At 49.6% G+C, this 25,111-nt stretch overlaps 1 protein-coding gene across 1 annotated transcript in view; it reads right to left on the bottom strand.

Annotated features, from left to right (window-relative positions):
* Window positions 1-25,111, bottom strand: part of nxn (nucleoredoxin) — a 43,706-nt gene that overhangs the window by 2,623 nt on the left and 15,972 nt on the right. Inside the window, exons 2-7 of the mRNA XM_047035518.1 lie at window positions 7,938-8,055; window positions 6,580-6,713; window positions 5,024-5,124; window positions 4,784-4,890; window positions 3,583-3,762; window positions 2,518-2,642 (exon numbers count right to left, since the gene is read on the bottom strand). Coding sequence (XP_046891474.1) covers window positions 2,518-2,642; window positions 3,583-3,762; window positions 4,784-4,890; window positions 5,024-5,124; window positions 6,580-6,713; window positions 7,938-8,055 — 765 coding nt within the window. The remainder of the gene's footprint in view (window positions 1-2,517; window positions 2,643-3,582; window positions 3,763-4,783; window positions 4,891-5,023; window positions 5,125-6,579; window positions 6,714-7,937; window positions 8,056-25,111) is intronic.

Here is a 25,111-nt window from a genome sequence, read left to right as displayed (position 1 = left end):
ACATAAGCGACTCCATATTTTCACAAAACAGCCTCATTTTGATTCTTTCTAGATTCCCTGTGAGGCAGACATGGATAGTGGCCACAAACAGAGAGATCACAGAGGGGTCTGTCATAGCAGTCCTCTCAGCAGTCAGGCAGCTTGTGCTCCATGTCATCTCTCAGGCTGTCCTCCCCAGTGTCGGAAGCACTGCATCTTCTTTTGTGCGTCAGCTAACCTTGTGTAAACGGCTCCTTGTGAGGTACAGCTATGAGAGAGACTGACACGCGCACAAGCAAGCGCACAGGCCCTCTCCGCACAAACACACTGAACAAAAAGACAAAAGGCCTCTCTGCTCTCCCCTACAGTAACAGCAGTGATACGGCTCCATGTGTGTCCTTAACGATGAAAACCTGCCACTGAACAATATCAGTTTTTTTTCCCAGCTCAGTGTAGGACTGTGGCATTCCACAGAAGAGACAACGGCCATCAGATAAGGGCCTTGCAGAGATAAGGCACTGTCATTGGCTAGACGACCAGGGCAGAGTCCTGCTGATTGGTCTGCACGAGTGCCCGGGGAGATTTCTCTCTCATGAAATGTTGGGATTCAGTCGACAGAGATATGACCATGGTGTATTACTGGAGCTGTAAAACCATCAAATCGCGAATGCACTCTTCCTATAAAAATATGTACTGTAAGGTAGGTGGTCTTTAATAAATGTGTCTTTCAAATGCCTACTTTGTAAGACCATAATATGATTAAGCTCTAATAAACGTCCTAATATTGAAGACCTTTTTATGATGACAGTAACAGGCACCGTTTGCTCATTATCCAAAAGACATGTTTAGACAATGAGTTTTCATAGTGTTTATAATTGGCACAATACGTGATCGTAAATAACTAGTGGTGAGGCCAGGCAGTCTGGCTTATAATACACACCATGCTGTCTGTGTTTGCAACCTCCGCACCCACGGGTCAGAGATGCAAGCAGGTGAGATGGCAAACTGAACACTGCACAGGAGCCAAGGTCAGTTGGAAGGCTAGCACCACCATGCCTCCAGTCAACATGATTCTGTTGAGCCTGCACAGTATGGCGCACAGCAGACATAGCATACAGTCGTGTTTGGTATACTAATCACACGCCTTTCTGAATGTACACTACTTAAGATTCTTATATGTTTAATGTATGCACCTTTCCTACCACAGTATATTCCTTGTCCGTGTGAACTTTAATGGCAATTAAAACCCGTTCTGATTCTGAATGCGCTTGGCGAGGTATACATCTCCATACAGAGTGTAGCACAGTTCTCTCCCAGACTGTAACCTATCGGCTGCCTAATGAGAGTAACGGGATCCACTGTCTTTCTGGGCGGGCCGGGCCAAGCTCCCCTGGTGGGGCTGGCTGCATAGTGCTGTCTCATTGATACAGTAAAGCCCGCAGCTGGCTGGACCAGCTCATGGCACATGTGAGCAGAGGGCCTCCCCAGAGGCTGGGGCCAGGGCCCTGTGATGACCCCAGCCTTTAACTAGCACAACATTGGGCCCAGAGAGGAATATCAGGAGGGGTGAAACTATGCGTCCTGGGCCCTGGGGCGTGTATCTCTGACACGGGGACGGACGCAGCCCTGGTCTGTCGAGGCATTTCAAGGCTGACACCGGAGTGGAGCAGTCTTTGGCAGACGTGGAGGGTCAGACTAGGAACACATGTGCAGACACCCCTCACTCCCCCACCCCCTGCCACACAAACACACACACAAACACACATACACAGTGCCTGAAACCTAAGTCTGGCTTGAGTGACACAAGACACCAGGACTCTCCCCTCTCTGAGGACTGGGCAGCAAGGGCAAGGGTGTAGGGAGAGGAGGAGCAGGAAAGAGTAGTAAAAAGTGGAGGGGGGGGCATGGGGGGGGGGCTAATCTGGTAATTATGTTTGCTGCTACCGCTAACTCCACCGGCTCTGGAAAGGTTGAGAAGGAAAAACACAAGATAAGAGAGTTATGAAAACTCCCAAATTCTCTCCCACAAGGAGGGCAGGCGGGTGTGAAGGGGGAGATGGAGGGGTGGGTGGTGGAGGGGGGAGATGGAGGTGGATTTGATGGTGGGGGGGGGGAGAAGACGCACAGACAGCTGTTCTGCCGAGGGGAGGTAAGCAGGCCTGCTGGCACCCCTCTGGGTCTTCCTATCATCACAGACGGCCCCTCAGCTGAATTCTGGGACATTGATGGGATCGGGTGCCTCCGTTGAACGCGTGAGGGGCTCAAGTGGGGCCCTTCTGACTTCATGCTGTAAAGCATTTCCGTGGCTGTAAGTACAGGCTTGTCCTGCCACAGGGTTCTAACATGTGATAAGTGAAGCAGATGGCACATCACACCATAACATGCAATCAACACACACACACACTTGCCAACGAGTTGGTTTCCAGAAAGGAATGCAAATCTGCAAAAAAATACGAAAAAAATAAAAAGGTATGAAAGTGTATGAAGTGGGAACTGGAGGTGTGAGTGTGACAAAGTGTGTGTGTGTGTGTGTGTCACCTCTCCAGCCACAAAGAACAGCAGCGGTGTCTCCTCCTCCTTGGCTTTGTAGTTTGCCATGATCTTCTCTGCGATTGGCTGAATCAGCTCCTTGGCCGGCTCTAGCTCCCCCTCCTCCTCAGCGTCTGAACGAGGGAAAGCAAACGGGTCGTCAATGTGACAAGGAACACACCGGAAGAGGGGGTTAGATTGCTGAGCGGTTAGGGAATCGAGCTATTAATCAGAAGGTTGCCGGTGCCAAATGAAGTTGTGTCCTTGGGCAAGGCATTTCACCCTACTTGCCTTGGGGGGGAATGTCCCTGTACTTACTGTAAGTCACTCTGGATAAGAGTGTCTGTTAAATGAATAAATGTAAATGGAAGACGGGAGAAAGACCAGAGACAGGCAAGAGATGGAAGTGAATGTGCCGGCTAAATCAGCGGATGAGGAAGAGAGACAGAGAGGAGAAGAGGTCAGGGAGAGCAAGAGAACGGGCAGATCAGCAGATGAGTGAAGACAGATGAAAGGAGATGAGCAGATGGTCTCTGATTGCCCCCTGCTCATCCGGCCTCTGAAGAGACCATGAAATGATGAGGTCATCAACATGCACCCGATGACTCCCGCCTGATTCGGCTACAGCCCGTCTGGCCTGATCGGGGCCCCAGTCAGACTTTGACTGTAGCCACTTAAAGAATGGTATCAATCGTTAACTGGCTGAACAGACATCTCCATGACTTATCACAGCCTCTACTGCTAATTGTAAAATGTGAGATACTTGGATAACTGGGCAGAGCTAGATTTGGACATTTACATTTGTATTTGCTTATATGATATTTTCTCTTATTTTCCTGACTCCAGTTTCATTATGGGCAGTAATAAATGGAAAGTACACCTGTGACTGGTGGAATTTTCCATAGACCAAATGCTCCTCCATTCACCCACAAAGAGCACGAGGCAGGGCCCCTCGCGGAGCTGCACGATAAGGACTTGTATTGCATACTCCTCCACTCACCCACAAAGAGCACCGGGCAGGGCCCCTCGCGGAGCAGCACGATAGGGACCAGCATTGACTGCTCCTCCACTCACCCACAAACAACACCAGGCAGGGCCCCTCGTGGAGCTGCACGGCATTGGACTCGCTGAGCTCCAGCACCGGCCGGGGATGCCAGGGGAAGAGACGGCACTCTGGGTCGTTGAGAACCTCCACACGGCCCTGTCGCGTGATCATGTGACCCTCCGTGTCCAGCAGAATCAGAGTAGGAATTCCTGGTAGAGAGGGATGGATGGACAGAGAGAAAAAATAAACAGGAAAAGATAAAGAAAGAAAGGATAGGTTAATGGCTGTATTCCTCTTACTAGAGAAGACAAAAAGATTTCATACCCTCTGACTAGTAATCCCCTCCCTCCCTGTCTCCCTGTCTCCCTCCCTGTCTCCCTCCCTGTCTCCCTCCCTGTCTCCCTCCCTGTCTCCCTGTCTCCCTCCCTCCCTGTCTCCCTCCCTCCCTGTCTCCCTCCCTGTCTCCCTCCCTCCCTGTCTCCCTCCCTGTCTCCCTCCCTGTCTCCCTCCCTGTCTCCCTCCCTCCCTGTCTCCCTCCCTGTCTCCCTCCCTGTCTCCCTCCCTGTCTCCCTGTCTCCCGCTGGGTCCACTGTTTTTTTTAGCCTGACCCTTCTCTCCAACCATCACTCAGATAAGAATCTCGCTAGCGTATTAACAACCTTATCAGGAACAGACTCAGAGAAGGTGCAGAGGCAGTTTGTCTGGGATTGAGGAAGGCTGTGTGTGTGTGTGTGTGTGTTGTGGTGGTTGTTTTACAGGGGCTGAAGTGAACAGCAGGGGTTTGAGTGCGGGAGGGGGGCGGTATCGACTCGTCCTGTGTGCATTCCGAACATTCCAGGCAGGAGAGGCAATGAGCCAGCACTCTCTAACTGCATCCACACTCTTCTCAACAGGCAGAGAGAAGGAGAGAGAGAGAGCGAGAGAGAGGAAGGAAGAAAGAGAGAACGGGAGAGAGAGCAAGAGAGCGAGAGAGATAAATAAATAGACGGAGACAAAAGGAAAGGGGAAAAAGTGAGGAGGTAAGAGAAGCACAGTGGAAGACGAGAAACTGTCCACAGCCAGCAGAACAGCCAACTTGACCACCAGGCCACATTCCTCTGGAGGAGGAGCCTCTTGTTGACTGCTGCCTGCCTGGAGAACACAACCGGCCGCCATTGTAGCGTTTCTCCACATCAACACTGGTCAGTTGTGTTTCTTCTCCAAGTGCAGGGCTCCAGAGATGGGCCGTACCTTGGATTCCGTACAGCCTGTTGAGTCGTGACCTGCGAGCCTCGTCCGAGTACGGCACGGCCAGCCATGGCATCTCACTGAAGTACTGAGTGAAGGAGTCCTCCGACCTGTGGAGCGAAACAGCAACACACGGAATGTCCCTTCAATCCCACTGTTGTCCACAACCGTGGTCAGTCTCGTGAGCGCGTATGTGTGACAGAGAGGGGGGGGGGGGGGGGGGGGGTGGGCCGCTGCTCTCACCTGTCGGCGCTGACGAACACAATCTCAAACTGGTGACCCGACTCCTTCACAGCACGATACGTCTCCACAAGCACCCGGGTCAGGCTGCGGCAAGGAGGACACTGCATCCAGAGCACACACACATACATACACACACACACACAAAGTGAGGAGACAAGAGAGGAAGAGAGAGAGACATCAGCTCACAGAGTGGCCTAAATTCAAAAGTATGAATAAGCAGTGTAATGATAATGACAGATTTCTGTGGTTGCTGAGGTCTGCGTCGTGTTTCCTGACTCCCAGCCCCCTGCGTCACCAAAAACCAAAACCTCACCCGAAACCAGGGATATCATTTCCCTTTGTAACTTACCTCTTTTCAAAAGAGAGAACCAAAGTACTCAGGAAGAGCTCTTAAAACCACTAATCCTGCCTTAGCTGGGAGGCATTTGTTGTTGTTCAGTGCCATGTTCCTTGAGAGCCTCCAGCCAGGCAGTCAGAATGACTTCATACTCGCTGGTCTCCCCCCCTCCTCCCGCCCAGTCTGCCTCGTGCAGGATCGAGGGCACAGGCCCAGCACCAGACCAGCCCTGCTCAGGCAGCGGTGGCAACAAGGCTGGCATGAAGTAGCTCTCAGAGTGCCAGCAGTGGAAGAAAACCATGCCAGTCTTCCTCCTCAACAGCCTGACCCCTCTGTTCCTGTTCGCTCTCTCTCCCTCTCTCCCCCCCCCCCTCCCTCTCCCTCCAACACACACACAGACTCTTTCCATTTCCGAAAGAAATCCTTCCCTCCCCAACTTCCCGGTGACTACAACACGAGCAGCAGAAACACTGTTAAACACGGGCCTCGATGACAAGGCTGGGGTCAAGTCTGCGAGGCCCGCTCCTTCCCCCGGGCCTCTCTGGCGGAGGCCCGGCTCCAGCGGCCGGCTGCAGTAAACCTAGACCAGGACCAGGTGCTGCCGCAACACGCTTGTAACATTCTTTTAATAGCGGCTACGTTTACGCTGGGAGGGGGGGGGGGGGGGATGTGTGGCGTTTAAAATACCACAAATAAACTTATATGACCGTTTTTGTGGTTTGTCGTCTCAATTTGTACGAGCTTGGGAGCCATTGAGGGGGCCTCAGGGTTGACAGCTGGCGGGCTGGGCCAGAGCATCACTGAGTCACAACCTCCTAATGTACGACCTGAGCCACATGCAGAGAGAGACAATGGCCTGAGTGTGGGAGGGTGTGGCACCCACGTCACACAGCCAGAATAGATGCTGACTGGACAAAGAGGAACCGCTGAGCCCTGTATTGGAGACAATGGAGAGTCCCCGCCACTTTCCATCCTTCCTCCTTCCATCCAGGGCCAGACTGAACTGGTCCTGCCTGGACCTGCCCCCTGGCTACCGGTCAGACCGGCTCCTCCCGCTGTGTCTGACCCCCTGCCCTCGCTTTAACGCATGCCTCTCTGTTGGAACAGGGCTGCTGCTCACATCGCCGGACAGCTGGATGCAGAAAGGGGGAAATAAGCCCCCCCCCCCCTCCACCGCGACCCCCCCACCTGCCCCTTCCATGCCCCCCCGCTCACTCACCCAGTGTGCTGAGAAGTACACTCCCACGTAGTGGCCCTCCAGAGAGCTGCTATCTGTCGTCTGTCTGTTGTTCCTGAGCAGCGGGCCCGCCACCACCTCTGCAAAGGGCTTGGGCCCCCAGGGGAACTCCAGACCTGGGAGGGAGGGAGGGAGGGAGGCAGGGAGGGAGGGAGGGAGGGAAAAAAAAGAGAGAGAGAGAACGAGAGAGAGAGAGAACAAGAGCGAGAATGAGAGAGATAAACGAGTGAGAACGAGAGAGAGAGACATGGGTCTGATTACTAAACGGAGAAGAAAGCTTTTCTGTGTTACAAACCATTTTCAGAACCAGGACCTTGTCTCCCTCTGGCCCAGCCATTAGATAATAAAGACAAGCATGTGTGGCCAGCATTTATGATACATGAATCTAGGCCCAGAGAGCGTGTCTCTCACTCACAGGATTCTTTGTAGTCTGTGTCATCTGCTTGCGGAACAGATGCAAAATGTGCTTTTAATGATGATTGAAAGCCATGCTTTTCCATTTCCCATAGAGCACATAAGAGGCTGCTGCCAGTGATGCCCCCTCTCTCTCTCTCCCCCCCCCCCCCCCCCTCTCTCTCTTTCTTTCACTCCCCTCTCTCGTTATCTTTTCAAGGTGTCTTCATTGTCAGTGTTGAGCACTAGAGGAGCATTTGGGAGGACCAAATATAAAAGCGTGGTCATAAATAAAGCCGGTAAAGTGTCCTTTATGCAGGACTGGCTCTGCGGGGCTTCATTAGGCGGGAGTGACGCGTCCGCAGTGCGCTGCCTCGGCCCGCCATTGTTGTCCAGATTGTAAAAGTGCTCACCATCCTCCACCGTGGGCAAGTCCGGCACCGCCACTCACGACCTGGCCTTTCATTAGACTGAAAGAGAGAAAGCCCTCCCTCTCTTGCCTCCCCCTCCATAACTCCACAACACCAACCACCCCCCCCCCCCCACACACACACACACACACACCTCACTCTCCCACACACACACACGCACAAACAGACGCACACTCGCAAACATTATGTATGAGCTACTGCTACCAAGATACACTCTCTTACCACACTGAGAAGGCAGGACGGAGAGAGAAGAAGATTCATCTCTCTTCTCCACCCACATCTAGCTCAGTGCTGCAGTTAATGAATCATGGAAATGATATCTGGGATCGGGCCTGGCCTGGCGTTCATTAGGCTCAGACAGAGGATCCGTCACAGTGCTCATGTGAAATTCATTTTCTCCACAGAGGGTCCTGTTGCCATGGTGTGTGTGTGCGTGGGGGGGGGGGGGTTCAGCAGCCTCCGAGCCCATGTCTCGCCTGTTTGTTTGCAGAGCCGAGGCTGGATGTTATGACTCACCTTTGGGGTCATCGCGGACGACCAGCAGCCCATTCCGACACACCACCTTCCCTGTGGTGGCGTCCACGAACACCAGCGAAGGAACACTGGTCACCTTGTACTTGTTCCACAGCCTCATCTGGAAGAGACCAGGTGAAAGAGAGAGAGGGATTCTGTCAATATGAGGAATCAGAACCACAGCTGCAGGTCGACTGTACAACAAGGAAGTGCCCACAGAGCACCTTAACAGAGGGGGAAAAAGACATCTATGTTATCACTAGTTCATGACGTCTTTATCGATTGCCACTGTAGTCAGCAATAAATCTTGTAAAAACACCAACTTCTACTGTGGGGGACAGAAAAAAAGAACCAGTTTTGGCAAATACGTTATGTATTCATGAGGCCCGGTTCTTCCTCTAAAGAATAAAGGGACTGAGATATTTGGCAGGTTGAATAAAACAGCAGTGTATTCACCCTACAGTGAGCTAGCTGAAGGCTGGACCCACACAGCTCCGGGGCTGATCTCACATTAAAAGGAGAGACCAGCTTCGGAGGAAACTCAAGAGCGCCGTTTTGCTCCTGCCGCGTCATGAATAGGAGACTGTGAGTGTGCGGTGATGGGGGAACACGCTCTCACAGAAGCCTCTTCGCCTCCACCGCCGCCTCTGGGCAGCGGGGCGGCATTTTAGTTCTCATCCTCCACTTGAGGACAACACTGTCAATTATTCAATGGCAGGAGATATGATGCATACCTCCACTGATATTTACAAGGGACCAGTGCGTCTGACTCTAATGATAGTGTCTGCCATGGTCTAGCATCTTGATATGAATGCAGAATGTATCACATGCAACCTGAAACAGACTCTTGGCAACCGCTAATGTGTGCTTGTCGCGCTGGGCCTGTTTATAGTAAAGATGTTTATGATGTCATCGTAGACATCATAAAGAACAGAACAGACCAAGTGGATGTGAATCTCCCTTTTACAGGTTTTCCTGGACATGAGTGGATAAATCACCGCAGACACAGGTAAGTGTGCAGCACACTAGGATGTTAGATGTGCAACTGCCACATTTAGTGGGGGTAAGTGAGTGAGGGGGGGGTAAATCTCAGGGAGGGGGCATGAGACCGAGTATGTGGTGGGAGGGGGAAATGAGGTTGAGAATGGGTTCAGTTTCATTTGTGTTCCGGACTGTTGAAAACCGCCTGCTTCTCTTTTAATAAAAACAATGACTTCACCGCAGGAACTGAGTCAACGCTTAGGTTTTGATGTACAGAAAGGTTTAAAGCGTCTTAGGACTGCTTTGCTCTACATGCCACAGTGAGTCCTGTACACTTCCCTTTAGGAGTTTTTGCTGACCCTTCTATTGTATAAGACACGGCAGAAATCTTTTTCTGGGTAGGCATCTTTCTAGTCAGCATGTCTGTCCCAAGGATTTATATTCCCCAGAACTATTCGCCAGTCTACAAGTCCCTTCAAAACGGACCATGATGCCTGCCACGGTCAACAACTTTACCAAGCACTGCTTTTGGCTTTCTCTACACCCTAGAAACTCTATCTCTAATCCCGCCAAATCGATGAGGTTACTCGAGTAGAGGGTCTTAACTGTGACCATCTCCAGTTACCGGCATGTCTCACGCCACATCTGTGAAACTTACACAGCAGTGTGTAAACCGCCTCAACTGACTGGTGTCTTCTAGCATGGTCTGCTGCCGTTGCTTGCCTTTAGCCAAGTGAGTTATTTTACCGAAACGGTAGCTAGCTAACGTTAGTTAGCTGCCGGGCTAAGTTACCTACCATTTTACTCGTAGCAATGCTATTACCAAGTTAGTGATAGTACATTCTGAAGCCATACTAAAGCGTTTGTCACATAGTTTTTGTCTTATTGGAAAATATGAAATTGGAATCTTCAAATCCCATTTTTAACGCTACTCCTTAAATTAGGGGTGGGGAGACTGTTGGCTTAGGGGGGCAAGCGATGGAGCAGACGAAGATAACGACAGGTAGAGCATGAAAGGCGGCACTTGATATATGGTCCCTGGGAAATGTCAAGAAACGGCTCCTATGTCAACTCCTCGAAATGTCCTGAACGGAGACGGGAGGGGTGAGCGGGGGCTGATCCGATAATGAGGAAAACAGACAGGTGTTTTAAAGAACTGTCTAGACTTTAATAACGTGCAGCGTAAACTGGATTTTTTGGGGCCTTTTAAAAGTAGTAAGATCGTATCGAAAAACTGCTTTGCTTTGAATCACTGAGCTTTAATCAAAGTTTTGCCATCAGCCATTTTCCAAAAATTAAATAATTAATAATTTTGTCGAGGCTCGAGGATTTGAAGTCCCCAACATATGCTAAACTGTTCACAGATCATTATTTACTCAAATTCCCGGGGGCAGAAAGATGTACGTCAAACTGTCCATTTAAACATCAGTACAAACACAAATTTAGAACCCCCTATGTACAACATAAGACTAGAGGACAATGTTAACATTGCTCAAAATACACTTTGTCTTGTCCTGGCAAACTTGCAACGTCATTAAGAAGGTCGTCAGATGCAATGTAGCCTACTGAATACCACAATGTTTTACTAATGTATGGTGACTATGGGAATATGGGTGCTTATACTGGTGTGATAATTCATGATCGTGTGAAACCTGTCAAATGAGCCCTCGTAGAAACCTGAATCATCGAACGTTTCGGCAATTGCAGAGCCAATTCCTCCTCCCATCACTTCAGGCTAATTTACTGCGTTCCTGAATTATGTCTGCCTGGCGGCCTGGCTGCGGTTCAGCGCACTGCAGGACAGTAAATCACTCTGGACTCAGGTCTGACTGAGGGTGTGTGTAACAGCCATCAGGGCTGGTAACATGGTTCCGGGGCACATGATGAGTTTGGTGGTTATAGCAGTAACATCAGCTACATAATTTCATTAGCAGGCTCCAGATACATGTCACCACCCTTCAAGATGATTCAGCTGGAGGTGGAACAGACATTCATTTAGTCTAATGTCACTGGCTAAACAGGACTCCAGGCTGGGTTTCCACTGTTGTTATTTTGTCTAGCTGAACTCATCTCATGCCGAACCTGGCTCCCTCACCACAGAGGCAAAAGACTCTTTACAGTTTTAAAACACAAGCACACTTTTCCCCAAGGGTCTGTGTTATTCTGTTGGCATGTAACACTAGGAACAATGGCAGGGTTATGTCCCATTTTTTCAGGGCTCTGTAATTGCAGAGAGACAGTCCACATCCTTCTTGCAAGCAGTAGAAGGCTTCAGGGGAATATTCGAAGAAGGCTGTGTATCATAAGGAGAGAGTAAACAGAGATGCGGACATGGCCACAAACATGCACAAGTCTCAGAGTCTAAACTATTCTAGTACCTCCGTCGGCGCTCATCCACTGTCTGGTTCACATGATACGCTTTCCACGCGATCTCTGAGGTTTGGCTGCATTACAGCCCCCTATTCAGGGTTTGATTTAATTAAAGTATTGTATATCCATTGTAAAATGTGTACTAACCATCTAAAAAAGCCACTGGAAACTATTGTAGAGAAAACATACACGTTACACGTTTAGAGGGAGGGAGTCAGATGGCTGAGCGGTGAGGGAGTCGGACTAGTAATCCGAAGGTTACCGGATCGATTCCCCGTCATGCCAAATGACGTTGTGTCCTTGGGCAAGGCACTTCACCCTACTTGCCTCGGGGGGTATGTCCCTGTATGTACTGTAAGTCGCCCTGGATAAGAGCGTCTGCTAAATGACTAAATGTAAATGTCTAAATGTAGAGCTTAACAAGGGTTGGTACAGTACTTAAAAAACAGGGATGTTACCTACTGTGACACTAACTTGAGAGACACAGAGGATGATAACAAAGGCACTCAGTGCACACACACCTTCCCCTCTCAGAGCCTTTTTATTTACCACAGGGGAGGCCTGCTGTACCGTAACACGCTGGCTAATAGGTGCCAATCACTCCCACAGAGACCCCGCCAACTGCTCCGACACCACGGACAACTGGAAATCCATCCTAACAATCCATTTACCCGCTCAAACACGCAGGCACTAGCCTAGCGCTGCGCCTCCGCTCCTCATGCTAATGAGACCAGGTATGGCCGCGGCTACGACCCCCTGGAGAAGGAGGGAGCGTGCAGGGAGGATAGAGGTTGTGCCTGCTTAGGAGCCAGGAGATCCACACCAGGACAAGCAGACCAGGCCACACGTAATGATGCTATCTGTATGCACCTCGCTTACCAGACTCTCTGGGGAGGGGGGGGGGGGGTGGTGGGGGCTTGTGATTATTATCCCTCTCATCAAGCTGGGGGTCCAAACCAAGCCATTTCCTGAGGTGCTATAGGATCGCATTGTTGATTTGCCTGCATACACGTCTTGCTATGATTAAGAATGAGACAATTCCCCCCCCGAACTTGATCCCATATCCATGTTTAGTGTCATGGAAGGTAATTGTTTTCATGCTTCTTTGCACCATTACACTTTATGAGCAACATTCTGTAGTTTCAATGGCGTGGGGGTTTGTAGTCCTTACTCCCCGCGGTGCTTCTCAAACTTCAAAAACACACACACACACTGCCTTTATGTCCCGCTCCCTTTTCGAACGCTTTTAGTCATTGCCTCTGACCCATCTCCCTTCCCCAGGCCTCCCATGGACACTTCTCAGCACCAGCCAACATTCTGACCCAAGTTCCAACCCCAAACTCCGCCTCAACCCCAACTCTAACCACAACCTCAAGAGCCGGACAAGGAATTCATCCCCGGCCTTTTTTATTACAAGCGGTAGCTAGAGTAGCTCTATGAACGCTGGCTGGCTGGCTGGCGCTAGGCTTGACCACAGTGAATAGCCCTGCTGAGAGAGAACTCAAGTGGAAGGAATTACACCAGTCATCCTCCCCGTCCACTTCTTATTGTTCCTGCCTTGACTCCTCGCAAATCTGCCTTCGCTGGGATGACCTGAGGCATTCACCAAGCTCTCCATCAAAGGCCGTTCCCAGTGCACACTGCAGCTACAAAGGAGCTTCAGCCTCACACAAAGGAGTGCATGTTTACCACCCCACTGTGGCAATGGCAGGGATAAAGCATTTGATCTTTCAATAGAATGCTGATGACAAACATGGATGGGTCCATCTAAATGACTCACTAACAATGCAGAGAGAGAGAAGCAGCTGGCTCCATGCTCGATGTTTGAGTTACCGCTTGGTGACGATACATGGCTTGTACAATATGTACATATTAGGACCTTAAAAGAATGTCTATTTGGGGCATTTGATTTGAGGCAGTGACTCTTTTGGCAAAACCATTCCATTGTAAATAACGGAAGAGCCGGAATCTTTATGTGCTATGTTGGCTAATCAAAATCTACTGCTCTAACATCAATGCCTTGAACTGTGAAGTGAACAATATTCTTCACATAACCTCCTCATTCATGTCAAAGACTAATTTATTACCGTCTAATATTTCCGGGGGGGCAGATGAATGTCTTCCATGTTTTTCTGAGCTTAGAGGACAGGGAGGGGAACCCAAAGTCGGGTCTCAGTGTGATTTGCTTTTTTTTTTTTAAGCGGTTCTTCTCTACGGGGGGGCAGAACAAGGCCGTGTTCTCAAACAGCCAAGCACAGCAGACTGACCCAGTTCATACACATGTTAACGACGGAAGCCAGATCGGTCAGACTCACATCGATGTGGAGAAAATTGCCGGTGGTGAAAGTTGGTCGTTGTGAGGACGCATCTCTGCCCAGTCTGTGGGGGGCATGTCTTTGTGTCCAGTATGTGTTTGATATGTGGGCTTTCTCAACAGAGCAGGGCTGCAGGCGGCTATTACAGTTAAAGTTACTTTACAAGGAAGGAAGGAAGGAACGAAGGAGAGAGCGAGCGAGCGAGAGCGCAAGAGAGAGCGAGAGAGAGCGAGCGAGCGAGTTCTCCCACCACTGCAAAAAATCTTCTCATCCACATGTGGGTCTTAGCTCTGTTCTACATCGATGTCATGTTGAGGTGTTTCATAAACATGTTCATCTTTTAGCCTCTTTATCTGGAGGACAGTGGGAGACGAGGATGAACATGAGGCCTCCTGGAAAGAATCTCTGGTTTGGGTGCTGGTCGTCATATAGCCGTCAGACAGGAACCAGCCACTTCCTGTCTGCTCTCATCTTCCTTTCCTCACTCAGGAACAGTACTCGCTCTGCTCCACTGAGCACGACACCAACCCCGCCGCCCTGTACAACCTTTGTTATGACAGATATATTAAAAAAAGAACTCTCAAGGAGAGAAAAAGGGAATTTCTCAACTTGAACGCCGCACAGGTTAGATATCAGTACCCTAGCCTCTTAAATGCAGCGTGTTATTGCAACATCATATTTATCCCCTAAAATATTAATTGGCCCAGCCAGTTTGGTGGCGGCTCCTTCGCTTGCACCGATACACCGGCTAAATTGCTTTTCCGATAAAGGCCCCGTTGCCATAGAAACCCCCCTCCCCGCCCCCCAACCCCCAACAGGACATGTCACAAAGTGCTAGACACATTGTGGGCTCTTAGTTAATAATTCAGAGTGATAAATTAACGGTTTTGTGAGGGAAACAGGTGCCAGAATGTCAGAGGGCTTATGGTGGTGGGGGGGGGGGGGGGGGGAGAGAGAGCGAGAGAAAGAATGAGCTGGAGAAAGAGAGAGCGAGTGAGAGACAGAGAGAGAGAGAGAGAGAGGGCGAGTTTCCCTTCCAGCCTAGTGTTACAAGCACAAAAGCTAGCTCTCTGAATAGCAGGCTCTTAATCCTAACTTGGACTCTGTATGACTGGGCTCCACCGAGCCAGTTTTATTTTGTGAAGAATGCGGCGTAAAAGCAGGAGGATTGTAAAGCAGTAAAAACCAGGGCTCAGTAAGTATCTGCAGCATTGTCTCTCCACAGGCGTGGGTCACCCCTGAGGCCTACATACTGCAGGTTCAAAGGTCACCCCAGCAGGGACTACATTCCCCCCCCCCCCTCCCTTCTGCTGTTTAAGAGAACAATCCTGTGTGCCACCCCCTGCCTCGTCCCCCACCCCCTGCCTTCCCCCACCCCCTGCCTCCTCCCCCACCCCCTGCCTTCCCCCACCCCCTGCCCTCCCCCACCCCCTGCCTTCCCCCACCCCCTGCCTTCCCCCACCCCCTGCCTCCCCCCACCCCCTGCCTTCCCCCACCCCCTCCTTCCAAGGCCATGGCTCCCAGCGTGTCTGTTTGCTGGCAGCCTGGTTTACGTAAAGAGCAGACCCACTCAAAAATGCCTTCTTTTAAACCTGTGTGTTCGTATAAAGCAAGGCACAGATTTCTTAACTCACACCCACATACCACAGGTCAATTATTAAACAGGAAAGAGGTTCACCCACTGAAACATACACACAGGTTATTTTCGCAGGGAAAATTGTATTAGTTATCCCCTTCAATGATTCACTTCAATGTTTATACATTTAGTCATTTTTAGTCATTTAGCAGACGCTCTTATCCAGAGCGACTCATGATAGTCCAGAGTGTGTATGTAGGTCCATCTCTGGACTGAGGCAGCATGTTGGCGTAGCCAGACTTTGTCTTCTGCAGTGCAGCCATGCCACACAGGGCGTCTCCAGACAGCGATGGCAGAGGCAGCACGTACGGCTGTGCCAACATGGCGGTCAGCTACAGATTGGCATCACAGACCCAGACTACCCGCCTCACTGGGGATGGTGACAGCGCTGCAGTTTTCTGCTTGTCCGTGGCGCCTGCCAGAGGTAATTCATATCGCTCTCTCTCATGCATAAACTGTAATCCAATACAGTATGGAGTGGATCCTGGCAATAGGCCGGGTACAAACACACACAAAATCACATTCACACACACACACTTTGTATTACCCCCAGTAAGTCGTTGTTGGCACCTACCCTGGTAAAACTGAAAACTAACCAGCCAACATCAGCAAGCAACAACACAACTCTGTATTCCAAGAGTGCCCAATGAGAACCTGCAGGTATCCTTACCCTCCAGCATGCTTTTTCATAAACACAATCTAGTTAGTTTGTTTAACAATGAGAAGTAAATAAATAAATGGTAACTAGGGCTGCATCGTTTACACAGCTCCTTCCCTCGGCTGACCTCGGTTTGACCCCGCGTTCACCCCCCCCCCCCCCCTCCTTCGCAGGGACCCTCAGCTATCAGGTCCTCCAGCTGCTGGTCCCATCTAAACACGAGGCATTAATATTTATAACATCGGGCATGCACGGATGCACATCCTATCTCCTGTATTCAATAAACTTGCCGCTTTGTCCACGAGAACGACAGGTTCTGCTTCGCGTCTGCCTGTTTAGTTACCATAGCTACTATACTAATTTGAATAGACCGTCAAAAAAGTGTAAAAGCTGGAAAGGAAGCATAACAAGTGTATTCGTTGTGCTTGACAATTTAATGAAAAAGAAAAACGCAGTCGGAAAAACACAATCATTTGCCATTCGTTAAAGATTGAACAATTTATCAACCTCCCTGACATGCTTGAGACAGCGTGAGCATCTTGACAATGTTATGAACTGATCCAGTGAAGAATCCAGAATGAGTAGGTGGCTGGTGAGGGTGTACTGAGTTTCCATTGTCCCTCTTTTTCTGCTGGTCACCTCGTAAATCACAGTGACACTTTGAGACTGCACTGTATCATAAACCAACCCAGAGCAGTGGGGGCACTGCGCTCTCCAGCGAGGCCATAGCCGATCCAGAAACACGTGTGACAGACAAACACACACACACACACACACACCAGGACCTCACAATCAAGGTGTTCAATAGGTCTTTTTCTCTCGTGTGTATTTCAGAACGGCTACAGTGCCTCTCATCCCAGCACGCAGGCTATGCTAGCTAAAAACAGAAACATGGCAGCGGGCTATCTCACATATACGGACTGTCGTAACCACACTGGTCTTGTTCTCTGGAGAGGAGCTCTGTAGCTCTCGTCCTGGCCATTACCTGAGCCAGATTAAGCTGCACAGCGACATTGAGTTACACTGTGACACTTTATCTCCATCCATTAACCCATTTCCGCCTCTCCTCTTACACTCATTAAAAGGCACATCTGTTTTCTGAGGCCACAGGGGTTTATGGCTGGCCTGTACATCTGGCCACCCTTGCTGCCTCCCCCCCCCTCCCACCTCAACCTCCTCCCTCCTCCCTCCTCAACCTCCTTTCACGAACACACCCCCCAGCTCCCTCCCTCCCTCATTTTGCCACTGACTACTGACTACCAGATCCGCTTTCCTCTGACAATATGCTCTCAAATCAGATCAGCTAGGATCAGCCGGCTGGACAGACTCCGACCCAAACCACGGCACAGATCAAACCTCCACCAGCTCCTGGGTCTCCCCTCCAGGACCAAGCAGACATGCCACTTCACGACCACAGCCAAACACGTGGCTAGCTGTGAGGCGCTGAACTCCTGTCTGACATATGACTGCCAGTACTAGAAGTCACTATGTGAGAAAAAGAGCTTGAAAGAAACAGGGACAAAGAGAGGTGTCCCCCTGCTGTCACAGGAGCCCCCTAGGGGCAGGTCAACCCATGAGGGCGGGGGATGGCAGGGTAGTGATGGAGAATGTCACCCAGTCCTGCTGGGGGGGGGGGGGGGGGGGCGAAGAACAGTGGACATGACTGTGACCTTCATACGAGTTCCTGTGTTCTCTGACCCAGCGGCCCCGACTTGTCAAATGAAAACTTTACGAAGGAAACCTTTTAAACAAACACTCTGCAGACACTTCTCATCCTGTGGGACTGCCAAGGTTTTCTGACACACACACACGACCGCCCGCCCGCCCGCTCGCTCCCCTGAGACTGTGCCGAGTCAGACGATACAACACAGCTGTGATACAAAGAATCAGAGCCATCTCCTCGTTCTCTGGGGTGCCTGTCCTGTTTCCAAAGCGAGCGGCCTGCTTTTCAAGCCTTCCCTGCATCAAAGCACACAGAGAGGCCTTGCTGTCTGTTTGGGATTCAGCTCCACGTTCCCAGAAGTGGAGATCTGAAGGCTCCCACAGACAAGGGCCCGAGGTCACGGGCCCTCAGTTAAGCCCTGGCTTCCTACCGCATGCTCTGATATCTCATTTCGCCCGTCCGGCCCCTCCCAGACAAGATGATGTAATCCTATAAACATAAAAGTCATGTTGATATAATTCCATCGATCCGTCTGTTCTATCTAAATGCGCAGAAATAAGACCTAACCTCGATAAATCGTGATCATTTGATATCTCTGCAAGGGGGTGGGACACAGGCCCAGCGGGGAAATCACAACCTCCGGAAACACGCTGGCTGAGAATCCTATGGACCAGACTTCATGTCTTTGATTCCATAGGTGCAAAACTGTTCACATAAATCCTCTTTAATGCTTTTTTCTCTTTTTACTCACCCTGTGCTATGAAATCCCCAGTATAGTATTTCAACCTGCGGCGTAGTCTGTGTAAAGTACAACGACTGAGGCTCCAAGCCGGCTCCAGAGTCCTCAGTTGACTTACTGGCCTCGCTGCCCCATAAATCATCCTGTATCCTCAGTCCCCATCAATGTGGTTGTTTCAGCACAAACCCAGAAACACAGTGGAGGGTTACTGAAACCCAATCAGAGAGAACGGCCTGTTGAGAGACTCATAAACAAGTGATTCAATAGATCAAGAGACACGTGACTGGGTTGGCCTGAGATTGGACGCTTTTCCTCGTTTCAGTCTGGGCTCAGAGAGACATCATGTCTCCTCCATCTTGGCGTTTTTTAAACATTTCAAGCTGTATGGCAGGGGAAGAGAAAAGATTGTTCTCAACGTGATTTGTAATCAGGACTTTTTTTCTTCAACGGTTGAAGAAAAAATACAAACTCCTTCAAAGTCTGCCAATGGGGAAAGGTAGAGAGAAAACATACTGTGACTTTACGTTCCAAATTACTGCTCATTCCCTTTCTCTCCCCATCGCTCAGAAAAGAGCAAGAGTGATACGAGTGTTGGAAGGGAGGGGGAGGGAGAAATCCTATCTTTTCAGTCGCAGTCATGAAGCGCCAATAGTTGAGCAGTTTACTGGACCGTTTACGCTCTCACACAGTCATTCCACCCCATTTAAAACGGTCAAACTAACTCTCTCACTGCCTCCTTCTCCTCTTTCCTCAGTTCATTTGTGACCATTAGGTCATGTGATCTGTGGCCTGCAGACGGTTGGGAGAAGGGAGTGTTTCAGACGTCGGTGCTCAAAATGTCTCTTACAGGAAACTGGCTCACAACTAGAGCCAGTGGGAAGTAGGAGAAGGGAGACCCGGCCCCAACAGAGCCTTTCCAGACTGGCCTCTACAGAATCCATTCTGGACAGAAAGCACAGCCATGTTTCCCAGGCTGTTTGGTAAAAAATATAATGTCACAGAAATAACCAAAAAGTACATTATAGAGGGATAGGAAAAAAACACAAAAGGCCTATGCTCTTTTCTGAATGCCCACATAACTGTAAGATAAACCAAGTAAACTATTCCAATGTTGATGCATGACTGAACCATGCTGGGTTGAGCCCCCCTAGCCGGGAAGTGTGATTAATGTTTTCCATAGGCTGAGATAAAGAACTACCTAGGGAGGCAGAGGGGAGTGGAGGAGAACCACACTTTAGGAGTACTCAGAGTTTGAGTACTAGGTCAACATAAAAAAAAAAATGCGTTGCCAAGCGAAAAGGCTGTCGTCCCATTAATGTGAGTCATTGGACGACCACAAGCAGAGCTCATAAAAACACAACAGCCCAGGCAAAATTAAAAAACACGACAACAAGCCCCACGAAGGAGCAACACGGCCCAACGCTAACCCCGGTAGAAAACGCCAAAGGCAGCACTTTTATGAGAAGGAAGACCATTAGCTGGGGCGTAAAAAAAAGAAAAGAAATTCTCCTGTCCTTCCAGCAAACCCAATCCAGTACCAGATGAGGACGCCGGCTGCATGGAGCACAGAAGGGGCTCAGAGTGAGTAATGTTGCTGATAAAACGGGTGGGACCGCGCTGCGCTCCCCTGAGCTCTGAGGAGAGACAAAGAGGACATACATGGTGGAGGTGCAGTTCAGGCTGCTTCTGCAGCTGGCAGGAATGCACCGGGGCTTCACTGGGTTTATAAATAACCGTCAGAAAAGAGGCAGACACAAAAGGCAGTGCTGTTCCGAGCGGGTTCCCTTTCTGCCCACAGAACCCCCACCCTTCCCAGACACTTGGGGTAGTTACCCCCAGCACACCGCCATGCCTGTCTATATAGTATCACCAACCATACTTGGTATAAATAGAGAAAAGAAGCACAGAATCTCTTAAAAAGGCGCTTTGTGTGTGTGTGCGGATAAAAGGGCTGGAGTCTACAACAGGCACAAAGCTTGTATATCCTTTCCATCAGACAAGATGAGGTTTCTGTGGACACAAATCTGCCAACCACCTGATGGTTATCCCATGGTATTAAAACTGCAGAAATGATTCAAAGAACGACTGAGCCTAAGCACACGGGAGTTCTGAAAACGACAGATTTTCGAGCGACACAGGAGAAGGCGTCTGTGGCAGTCTGGAACCAGAGACGACAGAGTGCTGCAGTCCGTGATTTTGACGCAATCCACTAGACCTGACACGAGCGGATTTGGACCAGAATCAATCCGTTTTGCCACATTCCAGCCGTCCTCCTTCTCACAATCCCCTTTTTCCTCGCCTGGGGAGCCCCAGAGGGCTGCCTGTGTCTGTGACTTGAGCGAGATAGAAATCACCATTTATCTTTCATTCCTCCAGCCACCTTTCTCTCCCTCCCCCTCTTCCCCCTTTTCTAATGAACCACTGTAATTCTGTGTAATGACATGCATTGAGAGGGGGAGAGGGAGGGGGGAGATGGGGCAGGAAGGTGACAGAGTGAAAAAGCACAAAAGCCAGTCACACCACATTTACACGCCTTCCCCCTCCGAGAGTGAAAAGTGTGTGTTTGTGTGTGTGTGTGTGTGGGGGGGGCGCCCCCATTTAAGCATGTTTCATTCTTTACGCTGTGGCAAATTGGATTGTGTTGCTGGATCGACGGCCCAATGTGATTTGACTGTGACTGTTAACACACCACACACTATGGAGAGAGGAGCTATACCATGAAACCAGCTTGAGGACATCCCAATCATTGGTGAAAAACAACACTGAATGTACTAGGTATTGAATGCACCAAACATGCTTCAATACCTATATATTTCATCACACTTTTTACTGTTCCAAAAACAAGTGGGAGGTTTTTACTACCCATAATTCAATGGAGAACTAAGCTGAACCTGCTGCAGAGCTCCATTCACAACAGGTCCTTTAATATTCACTCACATCTCAGTAATATATATTCCATTTAGGATATTTACTGGGCGTACACACACATTTGAAATGGAGTTAGCCCCCCCCCCCCCCCCCCCCCTCCTCCTAACGACGTTGTCAGCAGGTTCTCCATGTGCTGAGGAGACATCAAAAGATACAGCAGAGCGGCCAAACAGCCAACAGGAAGCCTGCGCCCTTCACACCCGCAGTCGTGGCGTTGCTCTGAGCTTGGACCTTACGCCCCTGGAGGTTAAGCAGAACGCTGTGGAGCCCTCACACCGCCGTACACTGACACATTACAGACACGGAGCGGATCTAATTAAATGCTGTTCCACATTAACAGGATTGGGCGGACTGGTCGTTTCCTGCCCGCTCCCTGTGGCCCGTGAGTGGCACTGAGGGTAATGCACACGAGCAGGCACAGGATGAAATGTTTCCTAGAAAATACACACATCCCGCCAGACACAAGCCCAACTGACCCCCCCCCAACCCCCACCAATACATGCGGTCAACCGGCTCACAATGTGCTGCAGGGTGGTGGAACATGGCGACATGACAGTGGAGTTGCAGGCACACAAAGGCTGGGGCCAGGTCACTGCAGAAGGACAGGTTGTAATCACAGACTCAGGTCTTTCTGTAGCCCTAAGGTGGAGGGAGAGGTGGGAGATGGACTGTCAGTCCCAATCCCGTTTCAGTTATAGGATTAGAGGACTTGTTGTGAACGGCCTTGCGCTCTGCCATTTCCTTTGTTGCATTTTTTTTTATTTATGGAAATTTAAGAGAGGAGGGGAATGTGCTACACACGTGTGACAGAAAAAGGGCCTACTTTTTATTTACCTCCAGCTTCGGTCCTTCAACGAGGGCTCGGCTGTTGAGGGACCACAAGCTGTGGATCCAGCTGGGAAAGCCAACAGTATAAACTGACAAAACAAATAGCGAAGACGTGAGTTAAGAGCTTGGTGATGTAAACAGTAGTCCAACACAGCCTCTTAACCGAGCTGCAGTTCAGATCAGAGTCCACAACAATCCTGTCCCTTCTCTGTTTAGGTGCTATTTCACTTTTGTTAGACAATATGTCGCAACTGGTCAAGATCTCTCCATACCGTTTTGCGTCCTTTAAAATGCAAAAGCTCAGAGGAAACGGGTTTACTCCAACAATATTTAGAATTTTTGACAGAAAACCGACCACACAGCCAGTCTCTGCTCCTTTCTTGTCACTCCTGCTCTGCTTTATGGCCTTGGAACATTTCCTGCCATTCTAGGCAGCTTCAATCACCCCTACACCACAGCATCCTCCCATGAAATACTCTCTCAACCCCCCCGGGGGCCAGTGGAACAGACAAAAGGTTCCTGATACTGGCTGAAGAAACGAGCCATTTCTGCATCAGATGTTGCACAAAATGGAGTCCGTCTCTGTGGCCAGATATCACAACAAGACGTTGGTGTACGTTCAAAAGAGCTTGTCTAAAACTCAACAAAGAGCTTCTGTCACGCACTTCCCAATCTCATCCTGCTTGATAAATCAGCCAGGATGATTGCAAGGGATGAGAGGCAATTAGGCCTCAAAAATGTCATATTCAGCTATTTGTTACTTTGTCCTTTTGTTCTCTGATTTTTTTCCTTTCCAGAGGGTTACAATGTTCGCTTTTTGTAAACCAACAAAATAATTCCGGGTGGTCTCTCCAATTGAGTAGCAAGTGGACCGGCACAGACCGGTTCAGCCCGGATTCAACCGTTAAGTGGGGATACGGTTTGGGTTTTTCCAGTAAATCATGGCTCTATCTCGCTTGTCCAAAACAACGGCATCCCTTGCACAAAACAAACGACTCAATGCCACTATTTATCCTTTTAATGAGCTCACAAACAGTCTGAATTGCCGCACTGTTTAACTATGAGAATCAGTCTGCAAATTTCATCCATCACACAACAAAAACAAGAAATGAACAGCTAGCTCAAGCTTGTTCAGTGGAGAACAATTCAACAAGGGGGACATCTATGAAATGCTGCTTTATTGAATTTGTTCTTTGCCCATCCTCTACATAATGGTCTACAGAAATCCAATCAGTGTTAATTGCTCCTGGATTCACAACCTCTCGGCACGTAACGATTTAAGGTCTTCCGCTCTGTCTCAAGACCTTTGGTGTTTCTCTATATCCCAGTCTACTCCCTCATCGGCCCTTCAATGCCCTCCCCCCGCCCACTCCCCCTCCCTCTCTCAAATCATGATAATTAAACAGAGGGAATTTCTTGACAAGGCCGGAGGTTGACTCAACCATTTCAAAGCCCTGTCCACAGCTGGGAGTCAGTCCTCTTGGCCTGGGTTTGACAGCACATTCACAACCTGAAGTGGGAGTGTTATCGTCTCAACTCAGATTGTGCTTATTTACACAGAAAATAAGCACAGATCTTGCATGAGACGCAGAAGGCAACGTGATGCAAGTAGTACAGTCACACATCAACGTCAGCTTGCCTCGAAACCATGCAGTACACACACACACACACACACACACGTCCTATAGATATGGCCACACCACGAACCCAAATAAAAGCCCTCATATTGCAGTCACCTCCTCTCCACCAGATCGCTCAGCCTTGCTGGTGGGTAGGTGGGTCAAAGGAGGACTGTAAAGGAAGTGGGATCTATCTAGATGGACGCACGGCTAATAGGTCAGAGAGAAGACAAGCCCCTGAGGCCGGCTCTGCTCCAGTTCGTCATCACAGAACATGGAGCTCTCCAGTGTTCAGGCTCCACATCTATTTCTGTTATCCCTGGGAAAATCAGGGCAAGCAGGCATCGGACGGTTTATTTGATTCATTCCCCCCCCCCCCCCCCCCCCCCAAAAAAAAAACGCTTAATTGCCGCGGTGCCGTGTTCCATTAGTCCAGGGCCTAGTGGCACACTGGCCGGGTTCAGAGGCTCTGCCAGAGCAGGATATCCTGGTCACAGTCCCCTGGCAATGTGCTCATGATCCCCTGGACAAAAACACCCTTCACACCCATACACAGCTGGAAAACGAAAATACACCAAACACATTAACATTTAATAGTTCGAACAAAGAAATACACAAAAACTTAAGTTCATGACTTCCCACTTCTGGCATCTATTAATTTCGAGCCAATGTTTTTTATTTTTTTTATGTTTCTTATTACACTTACTACTCATTATATTTACGAAGACATATTTCTTCATCATTTCACAAGAGAAGCACTCCCCCCAGCACAAACTCCTCCCAGTACATTCTCTGCAGTCAAGATGATTTATGACTGCAGACAGCATGTCATTACAGAAAGAGAAAAATGGACATAATGAAGTAAGCTTCCTTTAAATTTCTCGTTCCTTCACCAAGGAGGGAAAGTCCTATGGTTGTGTTCAGAAGGAAGCTGTAGGATATTGTCTGCGGTATTACTGAATAGTAGTATCTAACAGAACATCTATGAGACTCCTCATGGCTATTTAATATGTGTTCCGCTCACTAAGGGATCAAGTCAGCGGGTGAGAGGGGACCTTATTAAGAGTAATATTCCTTACAGGGCTAAATCGCTGGAGCACCAGCGTAGCATTTGTGCTTAACAGGGCCTGTCCACAGGCAGCTTAGCATATATTGAGAGGCATTGTGAGATGTGGAAGGGCCTCGCTCCGGTAGTCCTGAAGAACAGCGCCCTCGACCATGATCCTCTGCCGTCCCCTGGACAGCTGCCCCTCGGGAACACCGTCTGCTCTCAGAGTCCCTCCCTCCCTCCACCTGAGGCGCCAGCTCTGGAACCCCCCACTGGAACCTTCTCCTAAACCCAGCCATATGCCCACACACCAAAACGCCTGGCTCTACGTAGCCAGCAAATGTGAACCCAGCTAATAATTAATAGCATGTAATTAAAAGGGCTGGGTTGCC

The sequence above is a fragment of the Hypomesus transpacificus genome, chromosome 15 (genome assembly GCF_021917145.1).
Source record: "Hypomesus transpacificus isolate Combined female chromosome 15, fHypTra1, whole genome shotgun sequence".
Taxonomy (NCBI): Eukaryota; Metazoa; Chordata; class Actinopteri; order Osmeriformes; family Osmeridae; genus Hypomesus; species Hypomesus transpacificus.
This window is presented reverse-complemented; position numbering and strand designations above follow the sequence as displayed.